This window comes from Giraffa tippelskirchi, chromosome 3, assembly GCF_054371585.1.
Source record: "Giraffa tippelskirchi isolate mGirTip1 chromosome 3, T2T-mGirTip1v1.2.pri, whole genome shotgun sequence".
NCBI classification, from domain to species: domain Eukaryota; kingdom Metazoa; phylum Chordata; class Mammalia; order Artiodactyla; family Giraffidae; genus Giraffa; species Giraffa tippelskirchi.
Window position 1 is genome coordinate 20,370,014 of NC_137277.1, and position 23,320 is coordinate 20,393,333.

The following is a 23,320-nucleotide window of genomic DNA, read 5'->3' on the forward strand; positions in this document are numbered from 1 at the left end:
CTTCTCTGGGCTAGCGAATGCTAAAGTCTGGTCCACGCAGCCTCACGTGCATATTCACTCACACCATGTTTTTCCTTTCCAACTTCTGCACACACAGCCTTATGCCCTGTCGCAACGCTCTGCCACTCGACTCCCCTCGGGGCGCCAGGAACCCGCGATGACGCGGTCGGCGGGCCTGGCCTTAAAAAGTTCCCGGCCGGGCTCCGCCTAGCCGGCAGCCGGCTCCACCCTAAGCCTAAGTCCCAGGCTGCCACCGACTCCTCCCAAAGCTGAGAACTACAACTCCCGCCATCCTTCGCGCGCTCTCTCCCGCCTCTCCCGCATCCTAAGCCGGCGCCGCCAGTGAGTCGGCCTAGAGTACCTCCCATTGGTCTCTCCGGCCTGTCAGTCACCTGAGAGTACTGAGGGGCGGGTCAGAGGTGGAGATCCGGATCCGGAGCGGCTGAAAGGCGGAAGTGGAGGCCGGAGCCTGGGACACCGCCGGGGGGAGAGGAGCGGAGCCTGTCCGAGCCCCGGCCCCAAGTAACGCCGCCGCCCCGGAGCCGCCGTGAGTGTGCCTGACCTGGGACCCAGTGTCTCTTTCGTGTTGAAGCCTCTCTGGGGCAGCCTTTCCTCCCGCCCAACCCTGGCTTAGGGAGATACTGATCCCTCCCCCGACCCGTAGCCCCTTCTTAAGGGACTCCCCAGGCGTCGAGCCAAAGCTGGGGGGTCTCTTCTTTCCTTCCCTTATCTGCTCTTCGTGAGCCTTTGAAAATCTCTGTGGCTCTTCTCTGGCCTGTCTGGTCCGATTGTGGGAGGGAGAGACCCTAAGTTCCTCTCCCTCTGCTCCCATAATTGGAGGAATCTTTGTCAGAGTGAAGGATCTTGTCCCCCTTCTCTTTTAGAGGTAGCCCAGAGTGTTGTCTGTCGCCTTTTTCCTGCCCTCCTCTTCCCATCCCACAAAAACAGTTGTCCCTCTAGTCCTGGAAGAATTTTATCTCGATTTCCTGGGGCTGGGGCTGGGGCTGGGGCTGGGTGGGGGTGGGGGTCCTGGGTGAGACTGCTCCCACAACTCCTTAACTTCCTCTCTTTCCTGAAGCCAGAGAGCCACCCAGGATCTCAGCAGAGTTTAAAGTCTGGATCACTCTTTAGGAATGAGCTGTCTTCTCCTTGTCTTTCCCCTCAGCCCCTGTCCTCTAGTTGTGTTGTTCTCTTGAGTGTATCGCTCACTCTTCCTGCCTCTGAACAATTTAGCTGAGGTTTGCTCAATCCTAGCTACAGATCACATAGATCAGGGTGGCTCTGCCCATTCATTATCTTCTCTCTCCCCTCCTCCTCCCCACTTGCTGGAGTCCCAGCCCCGTCCTCCTAGAGCACGTGAGTGGTTCCAAGCTGCCTCAGAGGGGACTGCTCCTCCTGGGACTGCTGTCTGTTGGTCTTTAGGGAAGAGGGAAAAGACCAAAAATAAGGAGTCTGGAACTAAAGAGTCCTGGGCTATCTCTTTCCCATCCCTATACAAGCACACTTACCTCCTTGATCAACAGGTCTCACCACTTTTAGTCCCAGGGTCTATCTCCATTCCCCTCTGGGCTTGATCACGTAAATCGTAGATTACAGAGAATTAAGTTGCGGTCACAGTAGCACCTCTGGGTTCTTAATGTGTTCATTTTTTGTAGCCCAAGGAATTCCCACGCATGCCAGAAAGTACTGATTTCCTTAGCTTTTCCGAGAGACGGCGTGTACTGACATCTGATCCTTGTCCACTGCTTAGGACTTAGGTGTGTGAAATGGCTGCTGTCTCGGACCAAGCTGGGAGGTTCTGTTATGTGGCCAAAGTACAGGCCGGAGACTGTACCTTAATGAGTGCAGCCTGACTCTGAGGCCATGACTGACCCTTGCTATCTACAGTGGAGGAAGGGAGGGAAAGCCATGCAATCTTTGGGAATTTCTGAAGCTCTTCAGTGTTCTGGGCCAGCTTTACTGTCCTTGGATGCTCCTTACAAGTATTCCAGTTGTTTTGCCTTGAGATCTTTTTGACCTCTTTTGGACAGTGTCTGACTCCTATGAACTTTCAAGCTAGACCTAGGATGCACTGATTTCATTTTTTACTGAACAACAAAAAAACCTTGTTAGCGTCAACAGTCAGGTCACAAGCTCTCTCTCTGTCTCTGAACTTCTTTGGAGGGTTGCTGGAGACTTCTGTGACCAACCTAGTTTCTCTAGTCTGGCCAGTCTGTGTTCCTGAGGGGCAAAGCCAAAGAAGCTGGCTACTCGCTGGCCATTGGTCTCTGACCAAATTTACCTCCTCAGTAGTGGGGTGTAGTTTCTGGAACTCAGAGAGTCCCGGAATGAGGCTGGCTAGCTTTCTGAGGGGACCTTCTTTGTCCAGGCTTGGTCTCCCAGCTCTGATTCTGAAGCAGGCTTTTGAAGGAGAAGCTCTCCCTTTCAGAGAGACAGGAAGGCATTAGTGCCCTGGGTGGTTGGGCAGGTACTTCTGTCATCCAGAGATTATAGAGTCCAAGCAGAGATCTGACACTACTTGGCAGAGAGAGGGAGGGCTGTGTGTGGGACAGAAGCCCATCCCCTCTGATGCCCTTCGTCTCCTGTCTTGCCTCTTACAAACAGTGGGCCTTTTTCTGCCTTTATACCGTGGAAGGGTGGTAACAACTAATTTTTTATAAATCAGTTTAAAGTTGCCAAGTTCTTTTCACACGTGTTCCTCACAAGAGTGCTGGAAGATCGTGGGAATTGTATCTCCACTTTAGAGACGATGCTGAAGGAACTTAAGTGGCTAGCCTTAGATTACGCAGTCGGAAGAAGGTAGAACTGGGTCTGTTTTGGGATTTGATGTGCCTCATCTTCCCTAATAGCAGATCCTCCTTTGGTCTGTTTTTGGAAGGAATGGACATTCGGATGGGCAAGCAGTGGCCCAGGTGCAGACCCTTTAGCATCTTCACCAGTGACAACCTCCTCTGAGTCTGGTTTTCCTCCCCACCCTCACCCTACCCTCCTGTCTTCTTTTGCCTCTGTTTCTGGGGACCATGGCAGTTATGAGTCCCAAGTCAGGACCCTTCAGGGCCTGAGAGTTTGCACGCATCTGCATGCCATTAATTTCTTGGGAATCTGAAAGTCATGATGGCTAGAAAATGAAAGCAAAAGTGAGTGGACTCAGGGTCCCTCTGGGCAGGGTGAAGGGCGCAGAGAGCTGGCGGAGCTGGCCTCTGCTTAGCCTCCAATTCTCCCCTTGTGCTGCCTACTGCTTGCAGTGGGAAGAATGTGGCTGTCCACCAGGGGCTCCTTTCACTGGAGTTTACATGGAAACACAGAATAAGGTCAGAAATTTAAATTCAGCCCCACCAACCAAGTACTTCTCAGAAGGACCCTTCTTCCTCTAACCCTTGCCTGGTAAACAGAGGTGGTGTGGTGGGGTGAAAGGCAAGAGAGCTTTAGAGTCAACCAGGCCTGAGTTGTCATCTGGGCTCCCTCATGTACCAGCTGTGTGGCCTTGGACTTGTTACTTGACTTCTCTGAGCCTCTCTTTCTTCCAGTAAAATGGGGATACAAAATATCTTGCCAAAGTTGAAACAAAGAGGACAAAGAAGTTAGTCTGTTCCCTGGCACAGAATAGATACTCACAAGGTCCATGGGGTTTTGAAGGTACATCGTAATTTATCCCTAGGATTCTGAGTCAGTGTTTCTGCCAGTTTTTACTGTGATGCCCGGTGCTTGGCTGGATGGTTGCCATGTTGTCTCGTTCCATGGATGGGGAACAGAATTGATGTGGGTTGTATTCCCCGTTTTACAGAAGAGAACGCTAAGGCCGTGATTCTGCTCCTCCCACTGGGGGTTCTCAGACCCAGTGGATACTCGGAACCATGGATCTTTGCATCTCCTAGGCACTTCAGTCTTACTCAGTTTTAGACGTTTTTATACTTAAACAATCCTGAATCTATTATAGATTGGAATGCAAAGTTTGCATATATTTAAGCTAAAACAGGGAACTTGAGGACAATATTGTCATTGCTGCAGGCTGCTTTGGGTTCTGTTCCCAGATTCCTGGGCTTTTGCATTTTCTCTCGCCTGAGTTGAGTCGGGTACTTTTGTTGGGGCCATCTGAGAACTATCACTTCAGATAGGATTTGTAAACTAGGATGTCCCCCAACCCAGGTAATAGTGCTTTCAAGAGCATTGACAGAGTAGAACTGGAGTATTTCTCTTTTTTGGAGTGTTTCTTAAGAAGTCCTCTGCTTTAATAGCTTGGTACTGTAGAAGGTTAGTTTTCAGAGTAACTATCCCATCTCCTGTATATAGGAACAATCATCCAAATAAAAGCTACATTTTTGAATCGTGCTTCCTGTGTGCAAGGCACTCTCCTTTAATCCCCACAACAGCCCCAGGAGGAAGGTACTGCATTCAGTCCCCAGTTATGGTGGAGACTCCATTGTGAGTGGCAGAGCAGGGGGAAAATTGATTCTGTGCTCAGGTCCCTCCTCACCCCATCTCTGGGCGAACTGTGAGCTCGTCCCTTTGCGTGGAAGGCCCTTCTCCACCTCCCACCTGTGAGCCGCATCACCCAACTTTTCTCTCAAAGCGCAGCTGGAACATCACTTCCCTGTGAAGCCCTCCTCCCCCAAGGGAGGCTGAGGGGCTTTCCTCTTCCTTGTGCTTTCCTTTCATTGCTTGTAGTCTGCCTCTTTGTCTAGTGGATGAGCCCCCCGCCCCGGCGGGGGGCCGCTAGTCATGTCTTATTTTATCTCTGTGCCAGCCCAGCACCCAGCATAGCAGGCCCCCCACTGTGGTTGTCCAAGGAAAGGGCAGACATTCAGACCTGCCCTTGAAGCAGATGGCAGCCCATTTCCTCTAACTCACCCAGCGAGGATGCGGTGAACCTGGGATTCACGCTCACATCCCTCTGATCCATTTCTTCGTCCAGTCTCGACATAGTTGCTCAGAGATAAGAAAGCAGACAGGTAAACAGGATGAATGCTATAGTATAGGTGATAGAGGGGGCAGAGACAGGTCACCAACTCAATTTCTAGAGGGTAGAGCTCTCCAGATCTCCACATCCAGCACAAGGTTTCATCAGGAAAGAGCATGGCCATGGCCATCCATCAGCACCCATGTACCTGGTCGCTGTGCCCCTGTGGCTGTGTGTGGTGGTGAGGCAGTACTGACCCCAGGCCAGGATTTGGCAAGGGTTGATGGAAGTGAACCTAGCTCTGGTCCTTGGGTCCTCGCTTGCACGTCTGCACAAGGCTCATTCTTGAGTAAGAGTGGGCCTGAGAAAGTGGTGTCGGCAGAAAAATTGCAAAGGTCCTAGAGTTTTCGCCCAAACTGCCCCCCCTGCCCCCACATGATTTCCACTGTGATTAATATCTTACATTAGTATTGTACATTTGTTGCCGTTAATGAACCAGTTATGCATTATTATTAACTAAAGTCCACAAAATTGCCCTTTTTGTGGGCAGTTGTGATGTACTTTCACAGTTGCCCTTTTTACAAAAATTAATTAATTGATTGATTTGGCTGTGCCAAGTCTTAGTTGTGGCACACAGGATCTTCGATCTTCGCTGTGGCATGCAAGCTCTTAGTTGCAGCCTGTAGGATCGAGTTCTTACTGGGTATTGAACCCGGGTCCCCTGCATTGGGAGCGTAGAATCTTACCACTGGACTGCCAGGGAAATCCCACATTTCCTTGGTTTTTATCTAGTGTTCTTTTTCTGTTCCGGGATCCCATGTAGGACACCACATTACCTTTAGTTGTCATATCTCCGTAGGTTCCTCTCAGCTGTGACGTTTTCTTAGACTCGCCTTGTTCTTGATGACCTTGACAGTTTTGAGGAATATTGGTCAGATATTTTATAGCATATCTTTCAGCTGGGATTTGTCTAATATTTTCCTCATGGTTACACTGGGTCTATGGGTTTTCGGGAGGAAGATCACAGAGCTAAAGTGCCATTCTCACCACATCATATCAAGGGTACGTACGATCTGCGTGTCTTACCACTGTCAGCATCAGCTTTGGTCGCCCGACTGAGGTGATGTTTTTCAGGCTTTCCCACTGTCAAGTTATCGTCTCCCCTGCCCCTTTTCGTGCTCCTTGGAAGGAAGTCCCTCTGAGTAGTCCACACTGGAGAGGTGGGGAGTTATGCTCCTTGCCTCCCGGGCAGAGGATCTACATGGGTTATTTCGAATTCTCGTACACAAAAGATTTGGCTATTCTCCCCCATTTATGTATTCAATTAGTTATATCAGTATGGACTCATGGGTGTTTATTTTACACTTTGGTTTATAATCCAGTGCTACTTTATTGTTCAAGTTGTCCCAGCTTTGGTCCCTGGGAGCTCTTCCCAGCACCCTTTGACCTGCCCCCATCATCTCGGGGTGTTCTGGTTTTCAGTTTTGTTAGCACTTCCTTACTTTTTGGCACTGCAAGGTGCTTCAGGCTTACCTTGTGTGTTTCCTGCCCTGGTCCTAGAATCAGCTGGTTCTGCAGGGCCACTCCTGTTTAGCAAACGCTTCCTCTCAGCTGTGTTGATATGGAGTTATATGGTTGGGCTCAAGTTATTTCTCCTCTTGATGGTTAGTCATAGTTGCGGAAGCCTCCAGGGGTAGGTGAGGTGGAGCTGCACCTGGGAAATCCACCCTGGGAGACTCCTGGGAGCTGACCCCAATGGCCAGCAGCTGCTTCTCCATACTTTTCCTACTCTGCCTGATGCTTTTCGACTGAGCCCAAAATGGTTGGATTTGGTATTTACTTTGGAATTTACTATCCATTTGGAAGTATGAAGTTCATAACCATTCCTGTATTTCAGGCGCTAAGTTCTCCAGCCAAACCTTCCAGAACTCTGAGTCTGGTAGGCGGGTCCCTGTGGTCTGGGCCAACATTCTATTGCTGTCATTCAAAAACAGACCTCCCCTTTGGGAAGGCTCGCACAGGGTTTGTGGCTCCAGGCAGGCTCAGGGCAGGCTGTCACTTGGAGCTGTGATCCTGAATCACTGAATAGCTTAAATCCTTCCGTTGTACTGTCATCCCTCTGAAGATGTGTAACCTGAGCCCTGCTGGAAACACTAACTTGGGATCTGAACAGGAGTTGGTTTACAAGCCTCTGGCCTTCTGTTCATAGCTCCATGTGTGTCCCCTTCAGGTGGCTCTGTCAGAAGCATCCCAGGCGTGGGGGAGGGAGTGGGTGGCTTCCCGAACCCTGGCTACTCTCGTAGTCATCAAATTGCTCTCTGAGCAGCTCTGAAGGCTGTGGTGATTAATGACACCAGTTTCCAAAATCTCTAGCATTTGCAGCCTGGTTTTTTAAAGGGAACTCTGGTGTCTTTGTCAGCTGTCCTAGCGCTGTCCCCTCCCCCTCTCCACAACTGAACTACTTCTTCCCTTTCCTGAAAGAGGCTCTGAGATGGAAGGAACAGCGTTTGGGCTTTATGATGTTTCATGTTGTGGGACTTTTATTATTTTAAAAGAGTTCTTGTTTGCCTGGTTGGGGGCTTTCACTCAATGTTGATTTTTTTTTTTTTGGACAATGGTGGTCGTCCCCACCCTCTGTTCTTCTGGCTTTGGAAGTCAGTCTCCAGAGAATACAAGGTTATGGTTGTTTACAGGACAGAGGACATCAGCAGTGAGCTGATCCTTTTTCTCGGGCGCTGGGGGAAGTTGTTGTCTTAGTCCGTTTGGGCTGCTGTACAAAATTACAGCAGACTGGGTGACTTACAAACAAAGAAATTTATTTTGCACACTTCTGGAAGCTGGAAGTCCAAGATCAGGGGGCTAGCGTGGTTGGGTTCTGGTGGAGGCCCTCTTCCAGGTTGCCGACTGCCCACCTCTTGCTGTGTCCCCACGTGCTGGAAGGGGCAGGGGAGTTCTCTGGGAGTCTCTTTCATTAATAAAAGGGCACTCTTCCCACTCATGAGGGCTCTGCCCTCACAGCCTCACCTCCCAAGGGCCCCATCTCCAAACACCATCCCAGTGGGCATTAGGGTTTCAACATAGGCATTTGGGAAAGGAACAGAAGTATTCAGACTCGAGCTGTTGTCTTCCTCAGCATGCTGTCCAGATGAGGGGCGCTGATAAATGGGGTCTTGGGAAACTGGAAGCAAAAGCAATACATGAATAAATAATGTTGGAACGTTTGATTGAGGACTCCACTTTGTTGGGATCTCCCTGCCTCGAACATTTACAGGGAGAGCTCTCCCTGTATCAGCTCGCCTTCAAGCCCTTGGTTGAGAGTCTGTTGTGCATCCTTTCCCCAGCAGCCGTGGGAGATGGGTGGTGCTAATCTCTATTTTGCACGTGAGGATGTGGGTTCAGTGATGCAGTACAGACTTACCCTAGGAACTGGCAACTCTAGGACTTGACGTTTGTCTGACTCCAGCCCTCGTGCTCTTCACCCCTGTGCAGATGGAACCTAAGAGGGTCTATCTGGAGTGCAGAAACGTCTCTTCCTCTGGGCTATGGCTCTGTTGAGGGATATGAACCGTATGGCAGATGGATGTGTGTTGCAGCCTTGAGTTACCCCATTCACTCCCCAGACCTAACCAGTTTGTATGTGCATTGCAGGCTCGGTTCACCACACTGATGAACACCCGCTGTGTGTCAGGTTTGATGTTATGTGCTGTTAAAACAAAGGGAAACCCATAGTCTGCCTTTGAGAATTTTATATTGCGATCATTTCATCTGCAACAATGCCCTTAGTTTCTCTCACTTTCTCACTTCCAGCCCTCAAGCCCCCAAGTTCTCCAGCCTCTTGCCACCCACCACAGTCATGAAAATGTGGGGCCATGAAATAGAAGTGTGATTCACTCATTGAAACCTGTTGAGACCCATGCATTGCCTGACTTCTTCCCCTCACCCATCAGCATTTTGTTCGACAAAAATTTAACAAGGGAGAGATCAGCCTAAAATACTGTTCTTTGGCATGCAGGCTCCCTGGAGCAGCCATCATCCCTCAGACGCCACAGCAGGAACTTTGACCTTGTTTCTTGGTGGTTGGGCAGCCTCTGACCATAGCGTGTGGGATGTCTGAGCAGGAGGAATTTGGTTTGCTAGATCTAATACCTGATTCTTTTCCCCTGCTTGCCTGTGAAGCATGACCTCTGCCCTCTGCTCTCTGTTGAGGAGCTAAGGGCAAAACGGAGCGGGGGCAGTAACTTAAACCGGCTTTCTTTCTTTTTTTGTTGTTGTTAAAGACAGGAAGGGTTTGTGAGAGGTGTCAGTTGTTGGTACGAGTAGCTCGGTCAGCAGGTGTTGCTGATGACCCTGACTTTCAGCAAAGGTTTTTGGAGTCTTTTCTAGGCCTGGGGCAGCTGTGGAAGCAGCCGCTGTCCAGGCAGGTACTCCTGGCTCCTGCGGAGACCTTCCCAAGACAGAGGACTCAGTGGGCCCTGCGTTGAGATCCTAGTTAGCACTGTCTGAGGAAATGAACTGTAGGAGCATGAACAGCTCAGAGGAATCGTGAGGCTTGTGGGTCGGCCGGTATCCTACACCCATTCTGACTGGCTTCTATGTGACTCAGACTCCATCCTGGGACCATAGCAGGTATAGGCTGGGGTGAGGGAGGAAGCTGAGGAAGCTTGCCCGGCTCTCTTCTTTGCATTCCACCTGGCCCTGGCAGGTGAAGAGCTGGGGACGGTGGTGGGGGTGGGGAGCCACCACACAGCCTTGGTCCCATCCCCCCTCCCCTGTAGCTGGATGCATAGGGGTTTGTGCCACCAAAAAAGCGTCAGACTTCCAGTTTGGCTTTGGCTCGAGGCTTCTTAGGGACCTGCCCTACGTGGGGCCAGAGATTCTGACATAGCCTTGAGGACTGAGGTGCCCCAAGCTGGAGGCCCGGCCATCTTAGGGAGAGAGTCTCTTAGGAGTGGCAGTGGTAGGCCCGTGAGCCCCCGGGGCCTCTTCAAATCAGTAGGCAGGACAAGCCTCACCTCGTGCAGCTGCAGGCAGACCCCTATCTGTCTGGCCTTCCTCACCACCCTGCCACCCAAGTGACCAGCAGAGAACCCTAGCACTGCCCCTGGGTCCCGGGGCCCTTGGATGGATGGTATGGGCAGGCACACCGGCTGGGCTGGGCCGTGTCAGCAGATCCCGGTAGATAAGCCTCTGCCCCTCAGCAGCCTTTTCCCCATGGGCACAGGAAGAGAGGGGCTGGAGGTTTCCATCCAGCGCTGACTCTGCTTGTCCGCCTCTCCAGGGAGCCCATCTGTGGTCGAGGGCTGAGAAAGCAGCTTGGAGATCAGGGAATGATTTTGGGGGGCTCTTGCTGGGGCCGGGTGTAGGGTGGCCAGGGCTCTAACCTCAGGGGTGGCTTCACCCAGCTCCTCCTGGCATCTGTGCTGAGTGACACTGCCGGCTTCCCCCACCAGGGATAGGGCTGCAGGAGCGGCTACGCTCTGTCCGGGCTGCTCCTTGGCATGGCTCCAGACACAGGGGAAGGCCCACGCGGTCACGTGTAACCAGGGTGTGAGCCTCTTGGTGTCCCTACACGCGGGTCCCTTCTGCAGGTGTTGGTGGAGCTGGTGGACCCCGTGCTCACAGCCTCACTGCGGTGCAGGGGTGTAGGCCCCCAACCCCGTGGAGTCTCCCTGTTGGAAAAGAAGAGGGGAAACTGCTCCAGGTTGAGGGAGTTGGGCGGGCTGGGGCAGATTCCAGGGCCTGTCCCAGCAGTAGGGGCCTCCCCTCTCACTCCCTCTGAGTCCCCCTCTGGGATGATTCCTCTCCCTGGACAAGGAGTCACGGGCTGTGACTGTAAAGACAGTGCCCCCCCCCCCTCCTGCTTCCATCTCCCCCAAGCCCCCTCCTTCCTTGTGGGATAAGACCGCAGCCCTGGCCCAACTCACCATCACATTCTCCCCAGATCTCAACCTGCGTGTGCTGTTAACTTCTGGCTTCCAGGGCCTAGCTTCCTCTGTTACATACCGAGACTCAGGCCCTCAGTGTGGTGATGCACAAAGTTCCCAGTGGTCACGCAGGGAGGACATGCCTCTCTTTGAGCCCACCCCTGAACCCTTTTCCCTCTGCAGATCCACTCTGGACTGCTTGGGGAGTGCAGAGAGTCACACTGCTGTAACCTCTTTATCCGCACTGAAAAGACATCAGCGTCTTCTTTTCCTTTTACTGTCTTGAAGCTTTAAACAACCTTAAAATTCTTTAACCCACAGTTAAGTACAAACCATAAGTATATTCTTCATATGTATGCAGCAGGCACATTTGTTTTTGTTGAATCCTGCTATCTCGCCCCTTGTTTGTTTGGGTATCTTTGCTGTCTTTTGGTCCCCTTCTAATTCAGACAACATTTTTTTGATTGTCTTTACTCTGCATTTTGTAATACTAAAATATAAAATATTTTATCTATAGGGGAGTTAGATTGGTCTCATATTTCTAAACTTTTATGTTTTCATTGCTGTATGCAAAATTCTGTACCAGCAGCATTTTTAATCTTTTCATTGACATGTAACTTATATACAGTAAAACTTACAAGTCTTAAGTGCATTTTTGCATGTGTAGACATCCATGTGGGTGCGCCTGGTGGCTCAGTGGTAAAGAATCCACCTGCCAATACAGGAGATGCAGGTTTGATCCCTGGGTTGGGGAAGATCCCCCTGGAGAAGGAAATGGCAACCCACTCCAGTAGTCTTGCCTGGAGAATCCCATGGACAGAGGAGAGCCTGGCAGGCTACCATCCTGCTGCAGCTGCTGTTTAGTTGCTAAGTTGCATCTGACTCTCTGTGACTTTGTGGGTTGTGGGCTGCAGCCTAAGCCCTTGCCCATGGACTGTAACCTGCAGCCCCTGGGGATGCAGAAGAGTTGAACACGATTTAGCAACTGAACAAGAGACATTCATGTGTCTACCTTCCAAATCAAGATACAGAACTTTTCCATCCAACAGCATGTTTTTTTTTACTTTGATACAGAACTCCTTTTTCCACAGTTAAAAGCCATATTTTGGTGGCCCCGTTACCCTTGGTGGATGTAACGACATTATTAATATTCTTGGGCTTTCTGTCTCTGATGGGGGAGCCTTACTGAAGTTATAATCCTGGACTCGGGCTCTGCCACCACCCGGCTGTGACCCTGGGCAGGTCACTTCGCCTCCCCTTCATCTCCTCTGTAATTGTGATGAGAAGCTTTGAGCTTTGACAACCAGTGAGTCAAAGATAGATAGTCAGGCTCTTAGTAGTGTAACAACCTTGCTGTTCACGAGTCCCTCACCTTCAGGAGGATACTGTGCCTTGCACTCCGTGTGTTGTTTCATTTAATCTTGTTTCATTTAACAATGCTGTGATTGGTGTTAGGTAATACCATTTACTAGATAAGGGACTGAAGCTGACAGCGGTCACTCGTCTGACTTGGTCAAGGTCACTCAGGCTTTAACCAAGCCCAGTTCAGCCTCCCAAGTCCTGACTGCTAATAGTGCTAGGAAAGGGCGTGGTACCTCTGTGGCTCTTGGCTTGTGTCTCTCTGGATCTGCCACCAGCTGGAAGTCTGGGTAGTCCTGCTGTGAGTCTGCCCTCTGGTCCTGGGTGCCAGTCGTGGTGGTTCTGGTTTTCCCCTGTGCTTTTAAGTCTAGGGGTGAATCAACTCCCCTGCCGATCTGAGCTTTTTAATGTCTTCCACCTTAGATTTATGAAGAACTTTGTGTTTATTTTATTTTTGGCTGTGCTGGGTCTTTATCGCTGCTGCTTTCTCTAGTTGTGCGCAGGCTTCTCATTGCAGCGGCTTCTCTTTTTGTGGCGCATGGGCTCAGTAGTTGTGGTGCACGGGCTTAGTTGCTCTAAGGTTTGTGGGGTCTTCCCGGACCAGGGATCAAACCCGTGTCCCCCTCATTGGCAGGCTGATTCTTAACCACTGGATCACCAGGGAAGTCCCCCCACCTTAGCTTTTTGAACCTAATTACCTTTCCTACATTCCCTGATTTGCTCATTCTCTTTAAGCTAACAGGTTGCTTCTGCTGTCCTCTTGCCCAGTTCTCTCCGTGTTAAATATTCAGGAATGCTTTTATCCAGAGTAAAGTATAGCTGAAGAGTCACTGGCCAGCACCCCCCAACCCCCAAGGCTAACCTTGAGTAAGCAAGTCTAGAGTCTCAGCCCAGCCTCTGGCCAAAACGAAATCTAGTTTCCCTAATCTGCTCACTGTCCATGCTGTGCTGGGACTCTCAGCTAGAGGAAGTCTCCGAAGCAAACAGGAAGTGCGAGAGACACCCACCAGCTGGAATTGCTCACTCTTTACCAGGAAGGACAGAGCATATGAAGTGGGTGACTTCATGGATTAGAGAAGGGAAAGGTGAACTTTCCGAGTGTGGAGGCTAGGGGGAGAGGTGACATTCCAGCAGCATCTGGTGTCTCCGAGAAGGCTTCAGGTGTTGGGTAAAGCCAAGAGCCAGTCCCCGCCCCCAGCTTGCTCCCCCTGTACTGTCCACAGTACCCATCTGGGGGTGCCTTTCTGTCTCTCATTTTCCTCCCTCCTTCCTGTGTCAACTGCAACTCTTGGGCTTAAATCAGCCACCTAGAATCACTTAGGGAACTTATTTTATTATTTTGGTTCTTTGGCCATGCTTCACAGCTTGTGGGATCTTAGTTCGCTGACCATTGATTGAACCTGGGCTCTTGGCAGTGAAAGCACTGAGTCCTAACCACTGGAATGCCAGGGAATTAGTGGGAAACTTATTTTATATTTTGTTGTTATGTTTTTTGTTTTTTTAATTAATTAATTTTTTTGGCTGCTCCAGGTCTCAGTTGCATCATGCTGGAACTTTCATGGTGGTACACAGGCTCTGGAATGTATGGACTTCAGTACCTGCAGATTGCGGGCTTAATTGCCCCATGACATGTGGGGTTCCTTGATCAGGGATGGAACCCGAGTCTCCTGCATTGGAAAGCAGATTCTTAACCACTGGATCACTCAGAAAGTCCCAAAGAGGACTTATTTTAAAAACACTGATTTCTAGATTCCACTCCTAGAGATTCTAGATTCAGTTGGTCAGGCCTATTGTTTAAACCTAGTGGGTGATTCTGATGAAGTTTGAGACCCACTGACCTGGTGGCTTAGACAGTCGAGTGCCTGCAGTGCAGGAGACCTGGGTTTGATTCCTGGGTCGGGAAGATCCCCTGGAGAAGGGAATGGCTACCCACTCCAGTATTCTTGCCTGGAGAATTCCACAGACAGAGGAGCCTGGTGGGCTACAGTCTATGGCAGAGTCGGACACAACTGGGTGACTAAGCATGCATGCACTGAGCAAGACCTAAGTGTCCAGAGGTCAAAATAGCAGCATCCTGCTCTTTTTTTCCTCTTTCTCCTACCCCCTTGGTCTCAGGCTGGGCTGGGCATGTGCCTGGTAGGCCTATTCATGGGCCAGAGTGTTTAGGAGCTTGGATCCCTTCTGCCCTTTCATGTGCCCCGTGGAGAAAGGTACCCTCACAGTCTCTCCCGATTCCCTTGAAGATTGGGAATGGTGCTTGTTCTAGTGGCCTCTGAACGAACCAAGTCCTGATGTGGAGCATGGGGGTGGTGGGTGGCTGGGTCATGGCGAGAAAGGGCCCTCACAGTGGGTCTGAAGCTCTACACATTTCAGCAGCTTCATGAAAATATCCAGGAGGAAATTCATTCCACTCATATGTTTGTCCTGGTGCTGGAGAAACTGGTCTTTTATATATATATATGTATGTATGTATGTATGTATACACACACACACACACACATACATGTTTTGGCCTATTCTATACCTTATAAGAAACTTTGACCACAACTTCAGCTCTTCAAGAGAATTGGATGGATTTTGTTCTAAAAGAAGACTGACTTTTACTGTGTCATTTCGGGTTAGAATGCTACCACTTGACTGCACCTGTGGGTAATCTAGCTGCTGGTTCAGGAGGAAAGGTTCCCAGACAGAAGCCCAGCTCAGTGAATTCACCTTTACCACCTGCCAGGGGGTCCGTCTCTGATTTCCCAGTCTTGGGAGGAGAGGGCCTAGGGCTTCCTGGGGGCTCGGGAGTATGGCCTTTGCCTGTTCAGGCACCTCCATGTCTCCATGTGCCCTTGGTGACAAAATCAACTTCCTCTGTGCCTTAGTGTCTGGGAACGTTCAAGACCTCGGCTCATGTGATCACTGAGTGGGGCCAGGAAAACCACGAGGCAACAGGCCATAAAAAAATGCTGTGTGTGCCTGCTCAGGTGTCTCTGCAAGGCAGGACCAGCATCCAGGAAGAACATGTCCCCAGCCAGTTTGTACCAGGCAGAGCACCTGCAGTGAGTTATAAAATGCAGACGCCAGGCCCTTCTCCAGCCTGTACCGGAACCTCTGGGGGCTGACTGCACGAGTTGTTTTGTTGTGTAGACCGGGTTGAGAAGCACTGCATAAAAATTATATGTCTCTTCTTCTGACTTGTTTAAAAAAATCAGAGTTGTCTGGGCAGGTTTGGAAACCCACTGGCTTGATAAGAGCAAGACTTAAGTGTTACCTCTAATTTTCTTGACTTGTGAGTGCTGGTTACCCCCCACCCCAGTAACCCTCAGCCCCAGCTGCTTTGGTTTTCTTGGAATTGTGTCTTCACCTCCTGTTCCGCTTTCCCCACTCATCCATACCTCCTTCTCCAGTGCCCCGGCCACACTGTGTTACCAGGCCAAGATTACGCATCACGTGGATTCATGGTAATAACCAACCTGTAATTCCATTGTGGTTTCGCACTGTCGCTGTCGCCTGGCCCTGGGCAGCTCCTCCCACTGGTGGCAAGAGTACACAGGGACTTTAGGGTGACTGCGATTGGCAGCCAGAGCCAGCCCTTGCTGGGCCAGCAAACTGCTGCCACAAAAGGAGAGTCTCATTCACCCAGCCGCTCAAAACCAAACACAGAGGGAGGGCGTTGCCTCCACAGTGCCCCCTACAGCAGGGACCGTGGCTGGCGTCCAGGTTCCCTCACCACATGCTGGGAGGGTCTCAGCAGGGCAGTTAACACCTGAGCAGCAGGCTATTTATCTGAAAAATAGGCGATGGTTTTAAAGCTTAAAGGAGATGACGGTTGTGCAGTTGTTCAGTAAATGTCAGCTGTCTCTGAAAACCATTTCATTTAGTGAGTGCTCTTTGGATTCCCTGTTTGTTCAGAACATTGAGAGGAAGGCGACAAAAGAGCCGAAAGCACAGACCTGGCCTCAAGGGCGCAGTGTAGGGTCTTGCCAATATCATTGACTGGGGTGAAAAGAGAAAGCATCTGAAACTAGAAAATATTTCAAAACTAGCATTTCTTGTCACTAAGTGAGGACTCCCCACCCCCCCCATACTTCCTTCCGTGTACTCTTGGGGAATAGGTGGCCCCCACTTCAAACCTCTTTTCCTTTAGTGCCGTCCAGAAAGGAAACTCTTGTTCCTGGTTAGTGAGTCACTCTTCCTGAAGCTCACTTTTTAAGCGAGTTGCTGGGAGAACTTGGACGTGGAGAAATGATTTGAGGTCGCACAAAGCGAGCCCTTTGTGCCTGCTTCTCACATGAGCGCAGACCACTGCTTCTCACAAACACCGCCCTCTTCATTCACACCCCCTCCTTTGACTGGCGGGGAACGCGCTCCCCGTGCTCAGGGGCCAGTAGGGCTGTCTTGCTCTGAAACTCTTCCTGCATAGACTCTCTCCTGCAAAGGGCAGTCTCAGCCAAACCTTTTCTTCTCAGCTTAGGTTCAGGTGCCGCACAGAGTCTTCAGAATACAATACCTACTCACAGTGCTCGTTTGTCAGACATTCAGCGTACATTCTGATACCCGTTCGTCTTCTAGAGGCTTCTGGAGATGGGCGCCTCAGCCTTCTTTTCAGTCCCAACCACCACTAACAGAGTGACTAAGATGTCAGTGTAGGAACACCAGCTCCGGGTGGGGTGGGGGGATACGCGGGTCTTGGCACCCACGTTTTTCTCCGCCCATCCACACCTCCCCCCTTGTCCTCCTCCGCATCGCCCTCTGCCTCTGCCAGTGGAGAATGGAACTGAGGTCTCTATTTGAAAGGGAAATTTGGCAGCCCTTCTGACTGCCAGCAGAGCTGGCTGGCTGTGGTGTGTGTTTGGTTTTGTGTGTGTTTGGTTTTTTAACGTGTGTGAGACTTCTGGGCCATCAGAAATGAGAGAGCCGGCGGGGGGTGAGGGAGAGAGGCTCACGAGGAGCGAGTGAAATGAAGCTTTGATTCAAGCGCACAGTCCAGCCTCAGACTGAGAAAGTTGGTCAGTTCTTCTGGAGATGACAGGACAGAACGACTCTTTTGATAACAACTTGCACCTGGCCGGGCCCTGGTCCCCAAATGCCCACGAGGTTGACCGAGCACCTTGTCTGAGAAGCTTTCCACCGGGACTCCCCATTCCCTGGTTGGCCTCACCTCCCACTCTGGGTTTGCACAGAGGCAGGCTGTGATCTGAGCTACCAGGCCACAGGTCCATTGTTTGTTGAGCTAGATCCTAGAATCTTCTGAGCCAGTTTTTGGTACCCCATGTTGCCTGTTGACTTACCTGTCAATCACCAGGCTGGCAGATGCCCATTCCTTCCCTGTGGGTGTTAACTTGTATGTGAATGTACATTTCTGGGGTTGGGAAGTCAGTGTGTTTGCTGAGAACTGTGAGCCTAGAGTTGGGAGACCACTTTTCTCTTTACCATCAGATGATTGTAGGTCCAAGAAATGTGAGGTACAGCCTAGTGAGGGCTCGTGTCCTAACTTCTGGAAGAGTGGGGCAGGATGTAGCGAGGGAGGGGAGGCAGTCAGCCAGGTCATCAAGGAGAGCGGAGGGAGTGACTTGTGGTTTAAGAAGGGCTCACTGGGCCACAGGCTTTGTACTAACCCAGTACTTCTGATCTCTCCCTTACAGTTGGAGCCCCCCTCCCCACTAAGTGCCTCTTTGCATAGCACCGGCCCCTGCCCCCACGCTCACTGGTACCACTACAGCGGGACGGGCCATGGCGGGTCGGGGAGGCGCAGTGCGATGCAACGGACCAGCTGCTGGGAACAAGATCTGTCAGTTTAAGCTGGTCCTGCTGGGGGAGTCTGCGGTGGGCAAATCCAGCCTCGTCCTCCGCTTTGTCAAGGGTCAGTTCCACGAGTACCAGGAGAGCACAATTGGAGGTGAGTGGGCCTGAGGGCGGGGATGGTGGCCTCAGGGAAGTGGAAGAAATGCCTGGGCATTGAGGAGAAGGGAAGCTAACTGCCCACAGGCTAAGCATGCCTCGGGCGGCAGCAGCTCGCCTCCTCTAAGCCCTGGGATTGAATCCAGCAGCTGGTCTCCATGTCTGTTCCAACAGACAGCTAGTAAGAATAATCTGAGAGTCTAAAACCGCCTTCCTCCCCTGGTTCCACCTCTTGGTTTATTTGTGTGGCCCGAGGTACACCCCCCATCGACCTGGGACGGGAGGGCTCCATCTGGATCTCGGAGGATTCTTATCTTCTTACCACAACCAGGCAGTGCATCAACCCCGGAATTGGGAAATGGCCTTGTGAGTGGGCTAGTGTTTCTGAAGCTGACCTTTAGCCCTTCTTGAGCTCAGAGCCTGTCACTGATTTCCTAGCATGTAAAATGTGAGGGTCTGGTCTCAGCCTCCTGCCTCAGTGGCCAGTACACACCTCGAGGGGCTGGGGCCGACCCTGGGCTTGAGTCATCCTTTTTCTACCCTCTTGGCTGGTAGGAGGTTTCCAGGCAGCTGGAAACAGAATGGGCCATGTCAGCAGTCTTCTGCTGCCTCCTCAGCACTCCAGTCAGGAGCTGAAGACGGGGAAGTGAGGCAGTGCCCTGGGCCCTCAGGGAGGTGCAGGGAGGGTGGACGCAGAGGGCCAGCTTCCTCCACAGAGCCGCCCGGAGTCCTGTGCTGGGACTCCCGCCTGCCAGTCCCAGCTCCAAGACTCCTCCTTCGAAGCACATGCACAAGTGCTAAGTGTTCCCCTGCCTCCTCCGGCCAAAGATAGGGTCACTGTGTTCCCTGAAGGTCAAGCCAGTCAGGAGTGAGTCGAGGGCAAAGCCAAGGGTGGCAGCCAGCTGGCGTGGCTGGAGGTGGCAGGGGCGGTGATGGGAAGCCGGTCACCCAGCCCCTGCCTGGCAGTAGCACGGCGTGTACTTCATTCTTCCCCAGTATAGCTGAGCGTGTGAGAGTGTCCTCAGGACACCAAAGGCCAGCAACACCCCTGGGCTGGAGCAGACAGAGGGGCTCGGAGCATTCTCTGATGGGAGAGCGGAGGAGGGGCGTTGGGCCCACCCTTTTGTGCTTGGAGCCAGGTCTCTCCCGGACTCGTCCTCTCCTGCCCCTGGCTGCTGTCCTTCAGGGAGGGCTCCTGAAATAGCTTCCCTTCTCCTCCCACTCCCGCCTGGCCGGGTCTGTAAAGCCTGTGCAACCCTGGCCCCCTCGACACACAGAAGCACCAGCTCCACCCGCCATGCTCAGCTGCTCTGGCCGCCAGCTTGGGGGTTTTCGGTGCCCCCCTCAGCAGCAGGCTTCTAAGCGCAGAGCCTGGATGGCTCAGCACAGATGTGTGGGGGTGTCTTCTCAGCTCTTCCACACCTGGTAACACCGCCTTCCCTCTTCCAGCGGCCTTCCTCACACAGACCGTCTGCTTGGACGACACAACAGTCAAGTTTGAGATCTGGGACACAGCTGGACAGGAGCGGTATCACAGCCTGGCCCCCATGTACTATCGGGGGGCCCAGGCTGCCATCGTGGTCTACGATATCACCAACACAGTAAAGATTTTCTCTTGCTTCTCCACCCTTTGTTCCTGTTTGGGATGTGGGTCCATTTCCTCTGGTGTTGGTGGGCATCTCTCCAGAATCTTTAGGGTGGTGACATCTTAGACACCTGGGCACTGTCAGCTCCAGCCTCTCCAGTGAGCAGCCCCGGGCAGAAGGCCTGCTCTGTCCCGCTGACATTCTGGCCCTGTCTCCCCAGGATACCTTTGCACGGGCCAAGAACTGGGTGAAGGAGTTACAGAGGCAGGCCAGCCCCAACATCGTCATCGCGCTTGCGGGCAACAAGGCGGACCTGGCCAGCAAGAGAGCCGTGGAGTTCCAGGTGGGGGACAGAGCAGACTTGGGGGGAGGCCGAGCTGGCTCCACTAGGCTTCCCCAAGCTGCTCGGGCTTTGCAAAGGACTGCTATGGGTGGTAGTATGGGAGCTTCTGTCTGTGATTCCCTCGCGGCTTGAGCACGGCCTAAAGGGAGTGTCGTCCGCCGCTCTGCCTTCTGTGTCCATCGGGGGAATATGTGTGTGTGTGTGTGTGTAAGTTTTTTTTTTTTAAACACATGCACATGGGAAATTTTTAACAGTACAGGAAAGTATACAGGATGAAATTTGGGTCTCTAACCCTAGAAACTCAGTCCCCCTTCCCCCAACTTCCTCTCAATTTCTTGTCTTTCTGGAAAATATGCACAAGTCTTGTTGTTGTTCAGTCGATAAATTGTGTCCAACTCTTTGTGATCCCATGAACTGCAGCACACCAGACTTCCCTGTCCTTCACTATCTCCCTGAGTTTGCTCAAACTCATGTCCATTGAGTTTGCCATCCAACCATCTCATCCTCTGTCACCCCCTTCTCCTCTTGCCCTCAATCTTTCCCAACTTCAGGGTGTTTTCCAGTGAGTCGGCTCTTTGCATCAGGCCAGTGAAGCTCTTTGCATCAGGCCAGTGAATCTCTTTCTTTACATACTGTGTGGTTTTTTTTAACCAGTTCCCACCTGATGGATTTCTAGGTTGTGTGTAATTACAAAAGACTAGAAACATCCACATGCTTTTGTCCAAGTGTGCGAGTGTTTGTAGGATAACTTTCTAGAAATATTTTCTAGCCTAGTAATTTTGAAGAGCAAGGAGGCAGAACTGGGGCCCGTGGATACCTGAGTCAGACATCTGCTGATGTGTGTGAGCTGAGAGGTGCTGTGTGTGAGGTGGAGAACTCAGAACAGGGGAGCCTTAGGTGTGAAAACCCCTGCATTGTCTCTATTGTATGGAAGACACTGTAATCAGGGACAGTTTTTTTCCTGGGTCTCAGCCCCTGCCAGTGTTTCCCTCCCACTCACTTTCTCAACTCTGTCCAAATCAGGAAGCACAAGCCTATGCAGAGGACAACAGTTTGCTGTTCATGGAGACATCAGCAAAGACTGCGATGAACGTGAATGAAATTTTCATGGCAATAGGTAAGTTGCCTCTGTTCCCCTCCCCCATCCAGAGTGTATTACTTGCTTGCTGTCCTGTCGTAGGTCTGTGGGGTCCCTTCATCAATAGATCTTTCACCATTTTTAATATTTTGATAAAATTGTTTTCTTTTTCATCTCTCAGATAAGTTTAATTCACTCCAGAAATTTCTAAAACCTGAGCCCAAGTCTCAGCACTTCACTTCCAGACCCTTTATTGTACCACCATCTAAAACTACATCACCAGCTCCCTACCCACTTCTTAGGATTCTTTTTTTTTGTTTTTTTTGCTCATTTGTCTCTAAAGTCATCCTGTGTGGGTTTGAATCCTCGCTCTCCTACTTATTAAACTGTGTGGTCCTGGGAGAGTTATTTAAACCCTCTTTGCCTCAGTTTTCTGAAAGACCCTAATGCACTTGGCACATAGAAGCGAAGCCATCAGTATGCTGGGTATCACTGATTGGGTGGTACCCAAGTGGACTTGGGAGAGTGCTGGGGTTCCATCACAAACACACATCTTCCCCTTCCTCTCCCAACAGCTAAGAAGCTTCCCAAGAACGAACCCCAGAATGCAGCTGGTGCTCCGGGCCGGAACCGAGGCGTGGACCTCCAGGAGAACAACCCCGCCAGCCGGAGCCAGTGCTGCAGCAACTGAGCCCCCCTTGCCTGCCCACTGCCCCCACCTCCTCCGCCTCAACGACCCGACTGGAATCCACTCTAACCAATCGCACTTAACGACTCGGGCCAACACTGGGGGGCAGGGGGAGGGGTCCACCGTGATTTCTCCATATCATTTTGATCATAGGCCGGAGTGAGTTATTCCACCTGCACCTTTCTGTACAAATACTAATTCAATTTTAAGTCTTAAGTCACTTTTTTAATATATATGATCTGCTCTTCCCATTTCCTGCCCTTTCTACTGCTCTTCCCCTCTTCTGCTGGTAGTAGCCACGTGCCCCTGTTCCACCCTCACCCTGGTGTGTGGGGAGGCAGGGGTTGGATCAGTTACCCTTCTTCCCCTCTTGCTGATTAGTGGGCTCAGCAGGAGCATCCATATCCTTACTGTGTCTGGAGTGTGCTTGGTTCTGGGTGGCGGGGCAGGCCCTTGGGGCCAGGGAAGGGAGAGGCAGCACTTCCCTCAGCTGGCGGTCATCAGGCTGCAGCGCCCGCCTCACCCCCCATCTCACAGCTGGGAGAGAACCCACAGCATTACCACAGCATTATTGTGACAGCCACGAACCCATTGCTCACAGCCCTCTTCCCCCTCGTCCTTGGTCACCCTGACCTCTGGCTCTGAGCCCTGTTCTGACCAAATCACGATGATGAGTATTTGGGGGTGGGTGGGTAAGGGGGGGGTAGTGGGAGGGAATGGAACCAACTTTTTCTGTATTTTGTATTGTATGTTTTCTTCAACATGTAACCAATCAGTATCTTGTCAATATAGTCAGCCGATCGATCGACCTCCCGCTTGTCTTCCTTGTCTTTCTCTGGCAGTTTATCAGGCCATAGCCTCTCCAGCTTACTTGAAGTTAATTTCACATGAACCTCTAAATCTTCTTAAAAGCATTCTTCCCCATCTCAAGTGAGGGGATGTTGGTGGTCATGGTAACCAAGAGAGAGAGGCCAGCTGTTACCAGCTCTAACAGGGTGGCGTGGGGTAAGAGTGAGCTGAGGCTGAAGCTCACCAAGATGAAAGTTGAGGGTCCAGCATTTGCCTCTCCCCAACCCCCTCCAGATTTTACTGGGGTATGTGCAGTCTGTATTTGAAAATAGTTGGTCTCTTAAACACCAGAAACAGCCTCTTTGGAGTTTCTTGACTGGTCTGTACTAGGGTCGTGAGGGAATGGGATCCTCTCACCCTTTTCCCTGAAGAAGGAACACCTAAGACCTCTGGAACCTTGGCTAGTCCTAAGGCCACGATAGCAGCCCCACACCAGGTCCGAGTCACCTGGTCCCCGGTCTCTCAGGGGGCCCTCTGCTCGTCCTGGAGTCCAGTGATGGTGGGGCCCTTTCGGCCCTCTGCTGCTCCCTGCTGGAGCTGCTGGTCCAAACAGTGAGCCGAGCTGAGTGAAACAACCATTCTCCCTCCAGCTTCCCCGGGGCCTGATTTATGATAGACCACCACCTTGAGGTGCCTTTCCTGCCCCTCTGGGCCCTCCCCTTGGCCTTCCTCTACCTTTGTTCTACTTCCACCTCTGCCCCCAGCCC

At 51.5% G+C, this 23,320-nt stretch overlaps 2 protein-coding genes across 4 annotated transcripts in view; both read left to right on the forward strand.

The window, feature by feature from the left end:
• Positions 1-18,067, forward strand: part of KCNH4 (potassium voltage-gated channel subfamily H member 4) — a 38,688-nt gene extending 20,621 nt beyond the window's left edge. Inside the window, exons 18-20 of the mRNA XM_081577596.1 lie at positions 98-547; positions 4,745-4,949; positions 17,814-18,067. The gene's annotated coding sequence lies outside the window, so the exon portion shown is untranslated. The remainder of the gene's footprint in view (positions 1-97; positions 548-4,744; positions 4,950-17,813) is intronic.
• RAB5C (RAB5C, member RAS oncogene family) lies at positions 452-22,573 on the forward strand. 3 transcript variants are annotated; one of them, XM_081577601.1, is made up of 7 exons: positions 452-547; positions 4,745-4,949; positions 17,814-18,067; positions 19,519-19,670; positions 19,876-19,998; positions 21,022-21,115; positions 21,652-22,573. In XM_081577601.1, exons 3-7 carry the CDS (start codon positions 17,902-17,904, stop codon positions 21,765-21,767), a joined length of 651 nt encoding a protein of 216 aa, XP_081433727.1. In that variant the 5' UTR covers positions 452-547; positions 4,745-4,949; positions 17,814-17,901; the 3' UTR covers positions 21,768-22,573. The 3 variants fall into 3 exon arrangements, with proteins under 3 accessions (XP_081433727.1, XP_081433726.1, XP_081433728.1); XM_081577600.1 differs by lacking the exon at positions 4,745-4,949; XM_081577602.1 differs by lacking the exons at positions 4,745-4,949; positions 19,876-19,998.
• The last annotated feature ends 747 nt before the right edge of the window (positions 22,574-23,320 follow it).

Coding starts and splice junctions, on each gene's coding strand:
- RAB5C (XM_081577601.1), top strand. CDS start 17,902: ATGGCGGGTCGGGGAGGCGCAGTGCGATGCAACGGACCAGCTGCTGGG. Junction 18,068..19,518: donor CCAGGAGAGCACAATTGGAG/GTGAGTGGGCCT, acceptor TCCCTCTTCCAG/CGGCCTTCCTCACACAGACC. Junction 19,999..21,021: donor AGAGAGCCGTGGAGTTCCAG/GTGGGGGACAGA, acceptor TGTCCAAATCAG/GAAGCACAAGCCTATGCAGA.